General features: G+C 36.9%; 2 protein-coding genes and 1 long non-coding RNA gene across 3 annotated transcripts; all 3 read left to right on the plus strand.

Moving 5' to 3' along the window:
- Nucleotides 1-51: 51 nt before the first annotated feature.
- Nucleotides 52-11,020, plus strand: LOC103506252 (pre-mRNA-processing factor 39). Its single transcript, XM_026821344.1, has 13 exons — nt 52-279; nt 483-815; nt 1,022-1,411; nt 1,798-2,233; nt 2,832-2,919; nt 3,385-3,533; nt 5,140-5,265; nt 6,295-6,478; nt 7,136-7,246; nt 7,618-7,782; nt 8,860-8,995; nt 9,591-9,808; nt 10,985-11,020. Exons 1-13 carry the CDS (start codon nt 120-122, stop codon nt 11,018-11,020), a joined length of 2,532 nt encoding a protein of 843 aa, XP_026677145.1. The 5' UTR covers nt 52-119.
- Nucleotides 11,021-12,894: 1,874 nt separating this feature from the next.
- On the plus strand, nt 12,895-15,472 carry LOC108252011 (mucin-5AC-like). Its single transcript, XM_026821345.1, has 4 exons — nt 12,895-13,186; nt 13,243-13,459; nt 13,549-14,554; nt 14,882-15,472. Exons 1-4 carry the CDS (start codon nt 12,895-12,897, stop codon nt 15,470-15,472), a joined length of 2,106 nt encoding a protein of 701 aa, XP_026677146.1.
- Nucleotides 15,473-15,936: 464 nt separating this feature from the next.
- LOC113466181 lies at nt 15,937-16,753 on the plus strand. Its single transcript, XR_003390654.1, has 2 exons — nt 15,937-16,397; nt 16,509-16,753. It is a non-coding gene; the product is annotated as an uncharacterized LOC113466181 (long non-coding RNA).
- The last annotated feature ends 2,065 nt before the right edge of the window (nt 16,754-18,818 follow it).

Genomic DNA, 18,818 nt, shown 5'->3' on the forward strand with positions numbered 1-18,818 from the left:
TCAGGAGGTAACGTTCTAACTTAATAATGTTTGCAAACTTAATATCAGCTGCAGCCGCTAAAGCAGCAGAATCATCATCACCAAAAACTAAATCTCCTGAACCAGAAAACCAAGAACCAATGGAAACTGACATTGGACACAATGACGGTGAATCACTAAAAGCAAAGGCACAAGAAAATACCAATGAAAACCCGATAGAGAACAAACCAAGTGACAGTGTTTCAGAAAATCAACCTGAAACAGAAGAGAAAGAAGATGCAAGTAGTGAGGAACAAAAAGATGGAGTAGATGATGAAAAAGGTGTAGAAAGTAATGAAATTATATCTAAAGATATAGAAAACAATGAAGATGTTTTAGGAGACAACATAGAAGAAAATGTAGAAGAGGATAATGAAATACTTGCAGAGAAAAGAAATGAAGAATCCTTGGAAGAAAAAGTAGATGATGAAAAATCTGCAGAAAATGATGGTAATGAAAAAAAGATGGAGTAGATGATGAAAAAGGTGTAGAAAGTAATGAAATTATATCTAAAGATATAGAAAACAATGAAGATGTTTTAGGAGACAAAATAGAAGAAAATGTAGAAGAGGATAATGAAATACCTGCAGAGAAAAGAAATGAAGAATCCTTGGAAGAAAAAGTAGATGATGAAAAATCTGCAGAAAATGATGGTAATGAAAAGACTGTAGATGACAAGACTGGCAGTAAAAACTCTGCAGAAGACAAGGATAATGAAGGAGACACAGTCGGTAGTTCTCAAGTGACAAAGGAAAATGGTAATGCAGGACCTGTAATAAAAAGCTCAAAAGATACTGGTAAGTAAGCAACTTGTCACATAGAATAAGACTGGCCAGTCCAATTATGCCAACTTTTTTATGTAATAAATTAATAATACAAAAGAACATCTTTCTAAGCTAGATTAACTTCATTCCACTTTTTGTCATAGCAGTAATAAAGACATTATTCCTCCTACCATTATTTACATTTTCTTCCTTTTTATATTTGATCTCTGTTCTCATAGTTCCAGAGCTTGAAGAAGAACCACTGAATGGAAAGCCCAATGTGGGACGTCCAACACTGAACCTCACTGCCAAAACCAAAATCAAGCTCAACAAATTACAGAAAGAAGATGATGATGATGAAGACATAATAGAAGTACCCGTCATCAAGCCCAAGATTGATGTTATTGATGTTCCTGATGAGGAAATTGGTGACACGGAAGTTGTGTCAGAAGATGAACTCCCACCCCCTCCAACAAAAGAGAAAGTAGATGGAGCAGAAGAAGTATCAGATGAAGAATTACCCGCAGCACCCAAACCCGATTTACCACCTGAAGCAGAAGATGTGTCTGATGAAGAACTTGCAGAACCTCTAGAGAAGAAAAAGAAATTAGATGTCAAGATAGAGCCAGGTGAGTGGGTTACCTTGTGGATCAGAGGAATATCATAATGTTTTTTTTTTTTTTTTTTTTTAGATATGTGGCACAAAACGAAGTTGTTGAACGGTTTATTCGTTTTGAAAATGTGAGTGTGGACCGGACAGCCCAAGCATTATTCAACCACATTGAAAGGATTCTTAATGAATTTGAACTGCAAACAAAATTGATTTGTCAAACCTATGATGGGGCAGCGGTAATGTCTGGCGAACATGATCAGCTACAAAAACTCCTCCAAGAGAAATATCCAACAGCAATGTTTGTCCACTGCTACGCCCATGAACTAAACCTTGTTCTTCAGCAGAGTGTGAATAATATCACAGCTTGCAAGGTTTTTTATTCCACTTGCTCTGGGTTCGCAGCATTTTTTTCAAGAGCTGCAAGCCGTTCTGTTGCCTTGACCAATTATGCCAATAAAAAATTTCCAACAATCGGAACAAGATGGGTATACAACGCCCGCCTCATCAAAGTTCTCGAGGAACAACATGTCGAGCTAAAAGCCCTTCTAGAAGACATGTCCAATTCAACAATATTGGACAGAGAGACCTCTGCCACTGCAAAGGGGTTTTTGAACTTCATATCAGAACAGGAATTCCGCTTTTTGCTGAGAATATTTGCGCAGATTATGCCAAGAGCAGAAATTCTCTTTGAAACACTACAGAAAACTTCAAAGGACGTAGCATTCTGTTCCAGACAAGTGGACCAGTTTTTGAATGATGTTGAAAAGGTTCGAGAGGCAGTGCCTTCAATTTGGGAAGAAATAAATGATCATCCGGACGATACACCAGCACGACAGGAGTGGATCAGTTTTTGAATGATGTTGAAAAGGTTCGAGAGGCAGTGTCTTCAATTTGGGAAGAAATAAATGATCATCCGGACGATACACCAGCACGACAGCTGGTAGGAGACTTTTTATTTTACTCTGGAGAGGTGGCAGTACGAGACCAATGTTCATTGCTTCCAATTTTATATTGAAAATGCATTTGATGCATGAAAGAGCTGAAATAATAAAAGTCGAATGAGAAAAAAGAGCTCATTTTTACACTCATTGATGAAATATAAGAGAGATTTTTTCTCTTTTTGTTAGAATTATGTACCTTATTTATACTGTTGGCAAAGACTTGGTAGTCCCATGAGGCCAACAGATTTTCTTCTTTTTTGGACTTAAAATCAATTAAACTTTCAAGTGGATTTCATTGGCAAACGAAGTATGAATCAAGTAAGTTCCTGAAAATATCTCATTTGCAAATTTTGCAGTAGGTACCTATGTATTTTTTTTATTATTATTTTTATTTTTTTATACTGATGGCCATATTGTTAAGTAGGAACATACGTAGGCACTACATAGTTTTCTTTATTGTAAGAAAAATCGTTTTAACATTAAATTTATTATTAGATTTTATCATTATCCCTACTGCTATGGTTATTGGAGGAAATATGCAGACTATGAGAAGAAAAAGGGAACCCAAGACAAGTGTGAAGAGGTAATTGCTTTATTTTCTATCTGTTCCTCCTTCACTATCTTTATAGAGATAGCCCCTCGATTTCTCATCTTTTTTACTTTTTAGGCTTCTGTCTTGGTAGGAGACTTTTTATTTTACTCTGGAGAGGTGGCAGTACGAGACCAATGTTCATTGCTTCCAATTTTATATTGAAAATGCATTTGGTGCATGAAAGACCTGAAATAATGAAAGTCGAATGAGAAAAAAGAGCTCATTTGTACACTCATTTATGAAATATAAGAGAGATTAGATTTTATTAAGTCAATTTTCTTCATAATTTGCTTCCTACCTTTAGACATAAGAAACTAATTTTAAGCTAAGCTTCTTATTATGTTCATTTTTCAAATTTTCTTCTATGTATTTTTTTAAGGGTTCAAGAAAACCCATCCCAAGTTAGACCTGACATCGAACTTATTTGTCTACTTCTGTCCCTTGTCATACTACTAGGTATTTGTCCAAGGACTCAAAGCTATCCCTCTCTCAGTGGATTTGTGGATTCATTTTCTCAACTACATCAAATCTGTATACGCGGTAGATCCTGATTATGTGCGGCAACAATACAAGGCCTCTGTCGATACATGTGGATTGGAATTCAGGTAAGTGCTTTTGACTATTTTTTAGATTTTGTTTTTAGTTTTAGAATTAAGTTTTTTTTTTTTTGCTTAAAACAGGAAATTTATTTTTTTTATCCTAGGATTTTTCAATTAATTTTTCATCGATATTTTTCTATTTTTACTTTAGCACTAAGGACCTACATATCCACATAGGAATCTAGTAATATTTCTAACATAAGTAGTTAATTTAATATTTAATTATTGAGAATATATTTATACTAAGCTATTAACTTTTTAGGTATAAATATTTTATTTTAATTAACCATGTGATTGATTTTATTTTCTTCTCGATGTTTTGTGATGTTTTATTTAATTTATTTTCACCTGTTTGATCACACTGGTAATTTGCAAGCTGTGATGGATCTACCTGGGATACACCTGAGGAATTCAATTTGAAAAATTCTCCCTTTATTGACATCGTATCAGTTTGTACCTGTAATTTTTTTTGCAAATAAATAAAATCATGTGTTTCTTATGTTTTTCAATCTATGTACATTTCAGATCTTTTGAAGATATGTACCTGATTTACACAGAAGTACAAAATTTAATGTTGTTTCATTATTTATGAGAAAAAGTTTGTAAGTTGCTCTTTTCATTGCAAATTTTTATCAGTTATATGGTTTCTTCAAATTAAATTGATCCCAAGGGCAAGGAAAATCTAGACCCTTGACCAATGGAGTGTGCCTGAAGACATGTGATGTGTTCCAATCCACTCAACCCCACAAGACCTTTATTCACCTTCCCAATTAGAAACCGTCAGTCATCGATCGGAATTTGGGAAAAGTCGTGTTCTATGCGTAATTGAAGTTTGTACCTGTAATTTTTTTTGCAAATAAATAAAATCATGTGTTTCTTATGTTTTTCAATCTATGTACATTTCAGATCTTTTGAAGATGTGTACCTGATTTACACAGAAGTACAAAATTTAATGTTGTTTCATTATTTATGAGAAAAAGTCTGTAAGTTGCTCTATTCATTGCAAATTTTCATCAGTTATATGGTTTCTTCAAATTAAATTGATTCCAAGGGCAAGGTAAACCTAGACCCTTGACCAATTGAGTGTGCCTGAAGACATGTGATGTATTCTAATCCACTCAACCCCATAAGACCTTTATTCACCTTCCCAATTAGAAACCGTCAGTCATCGATCGGAATTTGGGAAAAGTCGTGTTCTATGGGTAATTGAATTGAGCATGATGAGTAATGCGAATAATGAACAAAACCAGACCCGATTTCATACCAATCGACTGTTCTACTAAAATCCATACATTTTTAGTTATGAGAGAAGATAAAAATGGATAAAGAGAACAAAAGTAACTTCTGGCCCACCTTACAAATAAAAACACCTATAACGTCTAATAAATTTGCCTCAGTTTTGTGAGCTCTGAGTTACCAATCGACTGTTCTACTAAAATCCATACATTTTTAGTTATGAGAGAAGATAAAAATGGATAAAGAGAACAAAAGTAACTTCTGGCTCCACCTGACAAATAAAAACACCTATAACGTCTAATAAATTTGCCTCAGTTTTGTGAGCTCTGAGGTGTGAACCCAGGACCACTTAACTGTTGAACCATGCTGATTTCAGAGCTGACCGCCTATGGGATAGCTACATCAAATGGGAGATCTCACAGAAAGAACTTGTCAAAGCTAGAGAGGTGTTTGATAGAGTTCTCAGTATACCACTGCAAGGACACACTGCACACTTTGAAAGGTAAGTCAAATCTTTGTATGCTAGGTTAGGTATCGTTTCTACGAGTATTTAGCTCTACAATTATATCATGAAGGAATTCTGATTTTATACCTGGATTTTTTACATGCTTTTATTTGACTTCAGATCTCTTATGTATGGGTACAATTTTGTAACTCACTTTTGAGTCACTTTCACGGGAACAATTGTCTTGAAACTTGGTGCTATCGTGGATGACAATGGGACATTCTATCAAAAAAGAGTGTTTTAAATTTTAAAGATTTTCACTTATTTTATAGTGGGTTCTATGGTTGTTCTGTTTTCTAAACTTCAAATTTTCCTTTGTCAGTGATACTTATTCCTCTCTTAAAAGAACTTGTCAAAGCTAGAGAGGTGTTTGATAGAGTTCTCAGTATACCACTGCAAGGACACACTGCACACTTTGAAAGGTAAGTCATATCTTTGTATGCTAGGTTAGGTATCGTTATTTAGCTCTACAATTATATCATGAAGGAATTCTGATTTTATACCTGGATTTTTTACATGCTTTTATTTGACTTCAGATCTCTTAAGTATGTATGGATAAAATTTTGTAACTCACTTTTGAGTCACTTTCACGGCAACGATTGTCTTGAAACTGGGTGCACTCACTTATCGTGGATGACAATAGGACATTCTATCAAAAAAAGAGTGTTTTAAATTTTAAAGATTTTCACTTATTTCATAGTGGGGGTTCTATTCTACAATTATATCATGAAGGAATTCTGATTTTATACCTGGATTTTTTACATGCTTTTATTTGACTTCAGATCTCTTATGTATGGGTAAAATTTTGTAACTCACTTTTGAGTCACTTTCACGGGAACGATTGTCTTGAAACTTGGTGCACTCACTTATCGTGGATGACAATGGGACATTCTATCAAAAAAGAGTGTTTTAAATTTTAAAGATTTTCACTTATTTCATAGTGGGTTCTAGGGTTGTTCTGTTTTCTAAACTTCAAATTTTCCTTTGTCAGTGATACTTATTCCTCTCTTCTTCATTGTCCCCCAGTTTCCAGAATTTCGTCGGGAGCTATTCTCCCAAGGACATTCTACCAGTGGATGAATTTCTGACAATCCGCATGGAAGTTCTGCCATCACTGAAGAAGAGTAAGGATTCTCCTATGCTGGGGGGAGATGATAAGCCACCGGGGGATGACAATATACCTCCTGGTGAGGAGACTGAATCTACTGTGGTAAGTACGAGTAGGATGTGCATTGGAGTGATGAGTTTGTTCGTCTAGTCTACAGGCAGTCTGACGCAATGAATTAAGTCGTATGTTTGTTTGTTTCACCAGCCACCGGGGGATGACAATATACCTCCTGGTGAGGAGACTGAATCTACTGTGGTAAGTACGAGTAGGATGTGCATTGGAGTGATGAGTGTTCGTCTAGTCTCTAGTCTACAGGCAGTCTGACGCAATGAATTAAGTCGTATGGTAATGGTAATAATATTACTTTTAACAACAGTAATTACAAAACATGATGAATAACCATTGAAAAGAACTCAACTCTTGAATGGTCCGATTTAAGACATACATATGTAGACACACGTATTCAAAATATTGGTCCTATTCTTCAAATGCATGTAAAGCAATTTTTTCTCATTGGATTTTGGACCCTTTTTCTTAAACAACTCTTGAATGGTCCGATTTAAGACATACATATGTAGACACACGTATTCAAAATATTGGTCCTATTCTTCAAATGCATGTAAAGCAACTTTTTTTCATTGGATTTTGGACCCTTTTTCTTAAATCCTTCGTTCTGTAATAACTCCAGATCGCTTAGTCCGATTTTGATGATTTTCATCAATATTATTATTAATACTTACTGGATTTTTTCTTCCGCAGCTGGATGCAGATGAAGCTAATGCTATCAAAGAGAAGATTGTTGCTGCTCGGCGTAAAGTACACAAGGAAACTGCTTCGGCTGTAGCAGAGAGATGGTCATTTGAGGAGGGGGTGAGTTTCATTTCAATAGTTTCCCTCTTGCTGAGTTTTTCTTAGGTTTTATTTAACTTAAGATATTATGTGTTCGATGTACTTTACATATATGTTTGGGGTTGGGGTCAAAGCTTGTAATGTTTTTAACTCACTTTTACTAATCCAATTGTCTTTAAACTTGGTATACCTACTTGTATTTTGGACAACATTGGGATATTCTATCAGAAAATTTGTCATAAGGACATTTTGGATGGAGAACCCTCTTTTGGATTTAGAGGGGTTTTTTTTAACGAAGAAATTGAATACAACTTTTTTTCTTTTCTTTTCTTGGACATCATCATCAACATCAACAACCTTCTGTGTTTAACCCTGATGTATTTTTGTTTCAGATCAAGCGACCCTATTTCCACGTGAAAGCCCTGGAGAAGTGTCAGCTGAAGAATTGGAAAGATTATTTGGACTTTGAGATCTCTAAAGGCAACGAGGAGAGAATTCTGGTTCTGTTTGAGAGATGTCTCATTGCTTGTGCCCTGTATGAGGAGTTCTGGTATAAGGTAAGGGAACGAACAAAGTGAGTTTTAATTCAACTATTTTCCCTTAGTTTCACCAAAACTTGCGACTGACTAGTCCGATTTTTATAAAATTTGGCAAATATGTTCAACACAAAGAAACTCTCTTTGCCTTTTTCCCCCCGATTTGATTTTTAGCTCCGAAAAAACATTTTGCCCATTGAATTTTGGGAATGATTGTGTCTAAAACTCCAAATGTTTGCTCGTGCTATGTTGTATACCTTTAAAGAATAGACACACAGAACAAAGGGAATAGATTCCTATGGCTTACAGATCCTGTTTGAGAGATGTCTCATTGCTTGTGCCCTGTATGAGGAGTTCTGGTATAAGGTAAGGGAATGAACAAAGTGAGTTTTAATTCGACTTTTTTCCCTTAGTTTCACCAAAACTCGCGACTGACTAGTCCGATTTTTATAAAATTTGGCAAATATGTTCAACACAAAGAAACATTACCTCTTTGCCTTTTTTCCCCCGATTTGATTTTTAGCTCCGAAAAAACATTTTGCCCAAAATATTCTGAAAAAAGTTTTGTTTATTTTACATTATTTGTGGTTAATCTAATATAAATTTGAAAAACACCTTCGTTCTCTATTGAATTTTGGGAATGACTGTGTCTAAAACTCCAAATGTTTGTTCGTGCTATGTTGTATACCTTTAAAGAATAGACACACAGAACAAAGGGAATAGATTCCTAAAGCTTACAGATCTCAGTAAAACTACGTCAGACAAAGAGCCAGAGAATAAATGTCGCTTCTTTTCAACCAACTTTAAAAAGCTTCTACAATTAGTACCAAGAATACCTCCAGGTACCGTTCTTCCATATAAGCATGTCCAAACGCGTGAGACGAGGACTCAGAGCAGAAACGCTAGATGGAGAAACACGGCAGCCAGAAAGAAATTGGAATCTCATTTCAGAGATTATCACTTTCGTATGTTTTCCACGCCAATTTCCGTTAAGGTGAGTCATTTTCAGTCGAGAGAAACAAACTATTCAGTCCTAGTTTTGAGCGAGTTACAGATCTACCAAGTATTAAACTGATTATTCATTGTTGTGTTCCCCAGTACATCTGTTATTTGGTAGATAAACCTACTCCTGATGTAGAGAAGATAAGAGAAATCTACATCCGAGCCTGTACTATTCATCATCCCAAGAAAGTTAACTTGCATTTCGAGTGGGCAGCATTTGAGGAAAAGTATGGTAAGTTGTATTTCTTTAATATTTTAGTTCAATAAAAATGGACTCGAAATTTTAGTACCTACAAAAGAAATTGACTTTCGAGTGGGCAGCATTTGAGGAAAAGTATGGTAAGTTGTATTTCTTTAATATTTTAGTTCAATAAAAATGGACTCAAAATTTTAGTATCTACAAAAGAAATTGACATTGGAAAACGTCGGGTTTTCCTCTGGTATTTAACCAATTTTCATTCATTTGATAATAGAGTTTTCATCTCCATTTCTACACTTTACTGAAACAATATTTATTTTGATCTTTCGAGTGGGCAGCATTTGAGGAAAAGTATGGTAAGTTGTATTTCTTTAATATTTTAGTTCAATAAAAATGGACTCAAAATTTTAGTACCTACAAAAGAAATTGACTTTGGAAAATGTTGGGTTTTCCTCTGGTATTAACCAATTTTCATTCATTTGATTTTCAATTTTCATTTAATAGTTTTCATCTCCATTTCTACACTTTACTGAAACAATATTTATTTTGATCCAACAAATTCCTGCCACTCTTAGTTTTCAAACGAAGATAATGTTATTTTACGCATTATTATCTTCTGGTTTCCCAGGATACCCGGACAAGGCACGCGAGATTCTGGAGAAGATTGAAAAGGAGCATATCAAACTTATTGAAATTCCTCTCAGACGAATAGCATTGGAGAAGAGAACCAAACAACCCGACACTGTTGATAAGTTATACGAGAAATATTTGAACCAATGGAAAGACGAGGAGCTGGCTAGAAACTACTTTGATTTGGCCATCAAGTATGCCCGATATTCTGCACTGGTGAGTTTTTTTTATATATACCTATAATAATAATTTGAAATGAAAAAAAAAGTGAAGTTGTAACTGCATTGGAGAAGAGAACCAAACAACCCGACACTGTTAATAAGTTATACGAGAAATATTTGAACCAATGGAAAGACGAGGAGCTGGCTAAAAACTACTTTGATTTGGCCATCAAGTATGCCCGATATTCTGCACTGGTGAGTTTTTTTTTAATATATATACCTAGGTATAATAATAATTTGATATGAACGAAAAGTGGAGTTGTAACTTTATTAGTTTGTTTAAGTATGTCTGCATATGTTTGTGTAGTGTGATTGTTGTTTATATTACGCCTGGTGTTGTTGTTGTTGTTGTTGCTGGTGTGCCTGGTATTATTTTGGTTGTTTGGTTGTGCACTTAGTATTGGTTGGTTGGCTGGTCTGCTGTTTGGTTGTGCGGCTGGCTGAGTATTTCTCGTTGATTGATGTGTTGATCCATTGTTTGGTTGGGAGTCCTGTCTGAGTTGTTGGTTTTTATGTTTCATCTTGAGAAGTTCTTTGTAAACAGTGCATCCCTTGTAATTGGCAGGATGCGGGCCGTCACAGAGGGCACACTTGGCTGGAAGGTCACGAGTCTTTGTGCAGGATGTGGAGCTGTGTTCCTGACCACATTTCACGCAATTGAAGGGGCGGGTGCAATACGCTTTTGTATGTCCATACATTTGACATCGGGTGCACTGGACGATATTGGTGGACTTTCTCGGTGGTTCAATGGAGACTTTAATGTTGAGTACATATCTGAGGTTGTAGATGTCTTTGTTATTTGCAGCTGGCTCTAAATCTACAAAGAACAAGTTGAGAGGAGTTTTAGTGTTACGGTGTGTTATATTCATAACACTTCTCACTTTGAATCCAGATTGCTCAATATCTTGTTTTATGTCATCAGTGGGAATTGAATAATGAATATGTCTAATAACCACTCGGTATGCTCTATCTTGTTTGATTTGATATGTATGAAATACAATGTTGTTTGAACGTAAGTGTCTTACCAAAGTCCTGTATGCATCTGATGTCTTAGGATTTATTTTCACCGTATTGTTTGCCAGGGTTCTTGATGTGTAGTCACTTTCCTGTAGAACGGTACCAATGTTTGCTTTCATTTGCTGATAATCGACAACTCCGTGGATGAAGACAGGAGGTGGAGGTGGAAGTGGAGGTGTTGGATGAGTAGAATTGCTGTTGGTTTGATTTTGATGCTGCGAATTTGGGGCGGACATGTCCATGTCCTCACTATCATCGTCCACAGCGATGGGCTGGTACATGGAGGGGGTGATGGGAACTGGAGGTTGGCCCTCGGATCTCTTCATTTTTATCTTGAGTGAAGTTTCATTGGTATTCTTCTTTCTTTTGTTTGGTCTTACAATTTGCCAACTGAGACGGTTTGAACCATTGTTTGTGTTGTTCGCGGATAAGGAGGGGTTGGAATGGCCAAGCTGCTCATTTGATACGAATGTTGTAGGTAGTTGGGTGTTCGGGTTAGTATTATTATCTGTTGAGTTGAGACAAGGGGTTGATGCTGACAGTTGATGGGGATTTAGTCTGGGTACAGCTAGGATACCGCTATGACCACGTGTCGCCGTGGAGTTGACAGTGGTTGTACTCAGAGTACCAGAAGTACTACATATTGTGCTGGTTGGATCTCCTGCGAGAGCCATGTTGACGTCATCGGTTGACAGTTGGCTGGGATAGTATCACTACTATAGTGTGTGAATGGGCTAGTAATAAAACCAGTCCAGTACAGTGTCCCCGTACCCAACACCAATACAATGATGAGCATGGAGCCTATCACTGTATAGTGTATTGGTGTAGCTAGGCACAGGTAGATACACTGAAATACACTGGATATAATGAGGAAAAATAAAATAAAATATTTATCACTTGTTAGATGAAACAATTTAAAATTAATTTCATTGTGAAATAAAATACAAACGTACGTAATAAGGGAGACAACTATCACATACGAAGGTACGTTTGGGTGACTGTGGACCAATAAACCCACAATGAGAACTTTGTACCATCGCGTTGAAAGTTCCTCGCTGTTTGAACTTTGTACCATTGTGCTTGCTTGTGACTGTGGACCAATAAACCCACAATGAGAACTTTGTACCATCGCGTTGAAAGTTCCTCGCTGTTTGAACTTTGTACCATTGTGCTTACTTACTTATCCGTGTCCAAATGAATTAAGCATGTGAACCTCCAGAATTCTGCAACTGCTATGGCTGCGGGGCTGCACGAATAGAGATCGTGCTTAACTTAAAGTTCCTTAATTAGACTTACTTTATCATGGACTTAAAGTTCCTCTTAAAGTTCTTATTCAAATGAATTCAGCATGTAAACCTCCAGAATTCTGCAACTGCTATGGCTGCGGGGCTGCACGAATAGAGATCGTGCTTAACTTAAAAAGTTCCTCATAAAGTTTGGTTCTTGGTGCCGAGAATAGCACCATGTAGACCTGATCAGTCAGAGGTCGTGGACTTGGTTTGAGATCACCAGATACCTAATGAAAGAAATGTCAGACGCTCGCTACTTGATTCAATCAACCGGGAACTCTATGGAAACAACTCCTAATAGTTTCAATAGCACTCAAAATCATTCCCCTGTTGTACTCTGGTTTCAAATGAATTCAGCATGTAAACCTCCAGAATTCTGCAACTGCTATGGCTGCGGGGCTGCACGAATAGAGATCGTGCTTAACTTAAAGTTCCTCATAAAGTTGGGTTCTTGGTGCCGAGAATAGCACCATGTAGACCTGATCAGTCAGAGGTCGTGGACTTGGTTTGAGATCACCAGATACCTAATGAAAGAAACGTCAGACGCTCGCTACTTGATTCAATCAACCGGGAACTCTATGGAAACAACTCCTAATAGTTTCAAAAGTCCTCAAAATCATTCCCCTGTTGTACTCTGGTCCAAACTTCAGATCAACTTTTCCTCTATTTAGTCAAATCATTCGATTATTAAATAAATACTTGTTGTTTTGAATCTAAACATTCTAACGAAATGTGTGTTATATTTCAAGGTCAAATGTAGTCATCGTGTCGTCGGATGAGGAGACAGATGCAAATCCTAGCACCAATACAGATGCAAATCCTAGCACCAATGCAGATGCAAATCCTAGCAACAATGCAGATGCAAATCCTAACACCAATACAGATGCAAATCCTAGCAACAAACTTGCAGACAAGAAATCCTAGCAATGTAGTCATCGTGTCGTCGGATGAGGAGACAGATGCAAATCCTAGCACCAATACAGATGCAAATCCTAGCACCCATACAGATGCAAATCCTAGCAACAAACTTGCAGACAAAAAGACAAATATTTCCACCAACTCTTCAAGTCCTATCGTAGTTACCTCAGAGCCTTCAATTCAAATCCTAGCAACAAACTTGCAGACAAAAAGACAAATATTTCCACCAACTCTTCAAGTCCTATCGTAGTTACCTCAGAGCCTTCAATAGTTTCCAAAGATGTAGTCAATGTCACCAAACCAACAGTTACCACGTCGAATACAACGAACCAAGCGATCACCATTGTCAAACGTGAGAAATCTCCAGACCGAGATTGTGTACAAGTCAAAGCTGATCCTCCAGCCAGTGCAACAGTTACCACGTCGAATACAACGAACCAAGCGATCACCATTGTCAAACGTGAGAAATCTCCAGACCGAGATTGTGTACAAGTCAAGGCTGATCCTCCAGTCATGCAAGTCCTAGCACCAATACAGATGCAAATCCTAGCACCAATACAGATGCAAGTCCTAGCACCAATACAGATGCAAATCCTAGCACCAATACAGATGCAAGTCCTAGCACCAATACAGATGCAAATCCTAGCACCAATACAGATGCAAGTCCTAGCACCAATACAGATGCAAATCCTAGCACCAATACAGATGCAAGTCCTAGCACCAATACAGATGCAAATCCTAGCACCAATACAGATGCAAGTCCTAGCACCAATACAGATGCAAATCCTAGCACCAATACAGATGCAAGTCCTAGCACCAATACAGATGCAAATCCTAGCACCAATACAGATGCAAGTCCTAGCACCAATACAGATGCAAATCCTAGCACCAATACAGATGCAAGTCCTAGCACCAATACAGATGCAAATCCTAGCACCAATACAGATGCAAGTCCTAGCACCAATACAGATGCAAATCCTAGCACCAATACAGATGCAAGTCCTAGCACCAATACAGATGCAAATCCTAGCACCAATACAGATGCAAATCTTAGCAACAAACTTGCAGACAAGAAGACAAATATTTCCACCAACTCTTCAAGTCCTATCGTAGTTACCTCAGAGCCTTCAATAGTTTCCAAAGATGTAGTCAATGTCACCAAACCAACAGTTACCACGTCGAATACAACGAACCAAGCAATCACCATTGTCAAACGTGAGAAATCTCCAGACCGAGATTGTGTACAAGTCAAGGCTGATCCTCCAGTCAGTAAAACTACGTCAGACAAAGAGCCAGAGAATAAATGTCGCTTCTTTTCAACCAACTTTAAAAAGCTTCTACAATTAGTACCAAGAATACCTCCAGGTACCGTTCTTCCATATAAGCATGTCCAAACGCGTGAGACGAGGACTCAGAGCAGAAACGCTAGATGGAGAAACACGGCAGCCAGAAAGAAATTGGAATCTCATTTCAGAGATTATCACTTTCGTATGTTTTCCACGCCAATTTCCGTTAAGGTGAGTCATTTTCAGTCGAGAAAAACAAACTATTCAGTCCTAGTTTTGAGCGAATTAAATTTAGATGGTTTCAAACTTATTATTATGTCATATTTTGTTCGAGTTTAATCCAAATTACGATTGGAAATCATATTTTACTGGGACTTGCCCACAGGAGACCTTAATTTAGTTACGATAACATGAAATAACAGATGTGAATCTCACTTAAAAATAAAATATAAATATACAATTGCGGGAAAATACTATTTTATCCTTTTGACGTGATAAAACAATGCTGAGTGTGATTTTGTTTTACTAATCTAAACTCAATGAAATTTCATTTTTCAGGAAAGGGAAGGGAAGAAGCCCATGGTCCGTAGTTTGGTTTCTATCAGAGTATTCCCAAAGCCCTTCCCAGAGCAGCCTTGTCCTCCAGGGGAGTTGGAGTCCCCATCAGTACCTAGCTCCTCTGATCCTATAGAGTCACTATCAATACCTAGCTCCTCTGATCCTAGTTCTACTTCCTCAAACTCTGACGCTACATCTTCCTCCATTGACGCCATCATAGATCAGATTTGGGATATGAGGAAATTCCTCAATACAAATTCTAATCCTGATAGTAGTTCTGATGAAATAGAAATTCTCAATACAGATTCTAAATCTAAACCTCGTAGTCCTGAAGTAATAACTATTTCGAGCACACCTTCCCATTCTAAATCTAAGAGTCCTAATGAAGTAACAACTGTGAACAAAACTAAGAAATCCAAGGCTAAAAAAATAGAAGAAGTAGTCGTTTTGAATACGATTTCTCCTGCTAAACCTGTGGCTGATATTACATATGAGAATACAATTTCTAATGTTAATACAACAGCTCCTCTGATCCTAGTTCTACTTCCTCAAACTCTGACGCTACATCTTCCTCCATTGACGCCATCATAGATCAGATTTGGGATATGAAGAAATTCCTCAATACAAATTCTAATCCTGATAGTAGTTCTGATGAAGTAGAAATTCTCAATACAGATTCTAAATCTAAACCTCGTAGTCCTGAAGTAATAACTATTTCGAGCACACCTTCCAATTCTAAATCTAAGAGTCCTAATGAAGTAACAACTGTGAACAAAACTAAGAAATCCAAGGCTAAAAAAATAGAAGAAGTAGTCGTTTTGAAAACGATTTCTCCTGCTAAACCTGTGGCTGATATTACATATGAGAATACAATATCTAATGTTAATACAACATCGACCCTGTATAAGGCGAAAAAGTAACAACTGTGAACAAAACTAAGAAATCCAAGGCTAAAAAAATAGAAGAAGTAGTCGTTTTGAATACGATTTCTCCTGCTAAACCTGTAGCTGATATTACATATGAGAATACAATTTCTAATGTTAATACAATCCAGTCTTGTTGCTGGAAAATGTATTTTAATAAATGTAATATGCTCGTAATAGTTTTTTTTTTTTATTGTAGAGGTGGAAAATCTTACTTTCTTTGTTAAGATAATCTCGTGGTGAATGAGATTAGGTTGGATTATTACCAACTAAAAACCACCTCACATTTGGGAATCAGCCTGGATCTGCGTAACCTTTGCTACAGTACTGATTCCCTCCTGTCTTTTTCTCTCTCTCTCTCTCTCTCTATTCATGCTTCTTTTCTTGCTTCGTTGTTTCTATTTCTTCAGGTTTCTTGTATAATAGTAATGTGAAATTAAATTGTCACTTTTGTTCTGAGAATAAAGAATCAATTATCAGATTTTTGTAATCAACATTACGGGGAGTAAAATATTCAGTGAGAACTACCTACAATGTAGGTCCAATGTAAATATTATGTAGGTCCTACATAATATTTGTATGTAATGTCGTAGGTTGGTTGAGCTCCTAGTATTCCAATGTAAAGATATAAGAGGCAGATGACCATTCATTATGTAATATGACCTTTACCTGTATTAGACATGATCTAAATTGTAATGTCGTAGGTTGGTTGAGCTCCTAGTATTCTAATGTAAAGATATTAGAAGCAGATGACCATTCATTATCTAATATGACCTTTAGCTGTATTAGACATGATCTAATTCTCTACCTTTTTTCCTAATTTTAAGTTTATGTACCTAGTTGTATGTTTTGTCTACTAAAAGTGACAGCCTTTTTCTTTAGTTTGATTTATTCAAATTTATTTCATTGTCAACTAATTATAAAAATAAACAAAAAAGTGAAATCATTACTAGTATCTTTTCTATTTAATTTCCAATGTAGACTGTAGATCTGGGCTTGGGATATGTAGTGTGTAATAGGACCAATGGGTTTCAATGGGTTACCATTACTAGTATCTTTTCTATTTAATTTCCAATGTAGACTGTAGATCTGGGCTTGGGATATGTAGTGTGTAATAGGACCAATGGGTGCTATTATAATATAGTTCTTATTTTTCATATGTTCGAGTTTAATCAAGCTCTTGTTAAGAGTTTTAAGGAACTGTATGTAATCAAAGAAATAAGGAGGACAGGATGGGAGGAAGCCAGCCGTTCCGAGAACGAACCTATCTTGGATAAAGTTCGCTCCGGACGGGAATCGAACCCGCGACTTAGTGCTTAGAAGGCAGGCGCGGCGCGACTTTAGGTAAACTGGCATTCAAGATTTTCAAAATGAATTTGACACACGTTTGATTGTTCTCTTCTAATTTTGTAGAGATTTACATTTGGCAATGAGGATGACATCTGAAGTCCTAGAGGTGCCTGATGTTCACTTGCCCACAGCCATGGTGATAGAAGAAACTATAGCCACAGAGTTGCCTCTCAATGTTCACATTCAGGAACCAGATTCATGCCAAGAAGTTTCTACAGTGGAGGAAGAACCCAAGTTACACAAACCACTGGACGTTTCTGAAATCATCTGTTACAGATGTGCTCACAAGGGGCACTATATGCAAATGCCCGTCAGTTGTACCTCTGCTTCAACACCCGTCACTCATTCCTTTACTTCAATGCCTGTCAGTTGTACCTCTGCTTCAACACCCGTCACTCATTCCTTTACTTCAATGCCCACCCAAAGTACAGAAAATTTCACCGCGTGATAAATCTAAAAAGTGTTATAAGTGTTCTCAGAAAGGGCATTATGCCAATCAATGTAGTAGGGTGTTGGTAGAGCACTCATTCCTTTACTTCAATGCCTGTCAGTTATACCTCTGCTTCAACACCAGTCACTCATTCCTTTACTTCAATGCCTGTCAGTTATAGCTCTGCTTTAACGCCCGTCACTGATTCCTTTACTTCAATGCCTGTCAGTTATACATCTGCTTCAACACCAGTCACTCATTCCTTTACTTCAAAGCCTGTCAGTTTTACTTCTACTTCGACACCAGTCTCTCATTCCTTTACTTCAATGCCTGTCAGTTATACCTCTGCTTCAACACTTACTTCAATACCTGTCAGTTATACCTCTGCTTCAACAACCGTCACTCATTCCTTTACTTCAATACCTGTCAGTTATACCTCTGCTTCAACAACCGTCACTCATTCCTTTACTTCAATGCCTGTCAGTTATACCTCTGCTTCAACAACCGTCACTCATTCCTTTACTTCAATGCCTGTCAGTTTTACTTCTGCTTCGACACCACCAAAGTAAAGAAAACTTTACCACGTGATAAATCTAAAATCAAGTGTTACAAATGCTCTCAGAAAGGGCACTATGCCAATCAATGTAGGTATCAGTACAGCCTAGATCCTTAGCTAATACGATCGGGAATCAGATGAACCCTACTCCAAGTCAATCACATGCAAATCTAACGTCTACAACAGAATCAAAACAGACAAACACACTACTGGCATCGCTTGATGAAGATATGAAAGAATTGAAGAAACGGGAGGAAGTGTTGAAGAAGATCCTGGCTAATTTGGTAAGTATTATCTCGAAGCAACGTGAAAAGTTCAATGTTGTTTCACTGGGTCTAGCTGTGTTGATTAATGATAATGACAAGAGTTGAAAACATATCCCAACTGGTTCAGGATCGCATGACGAATCATTCTTGAAACCCCCTCAAAACGTAGAGTTTGCCGGTTTAGTCCCTGTTTATCCTCAGAATAGAAGAGACTTCGGTATGTGATTGCAAAATACTAATATCCGAGACCACACTCTTATTAAAACTTAAAGTTAATCAATCTGATTGTTTGATATTTGGTTTAAAATTATACAATCAAATTGCTTAATCTTATTGAACTGGCATAAGAGAATATCTAAGCAAGGGTTTATAGAAAAATGTGAGCAGAAAGCTAGCTTTCATTATGTTATTT

Source organism: Diaphorina citri, unplaced genomic scaffold, assembly GCF_000475195.1.
Source record: "Diaphorina citri unplaced genomic scaffold, Diaci psyllid genome assembly version 1.1 scaffold224, whole genome shotgun sequence".
Taxonomy (NCBI): domain Eukaryota; kingdom Metazoa; phylum Arthropoda; class Insecta; order Hemiptera; family Psyllidae; genus Diaphorina; species Diaphorina citri.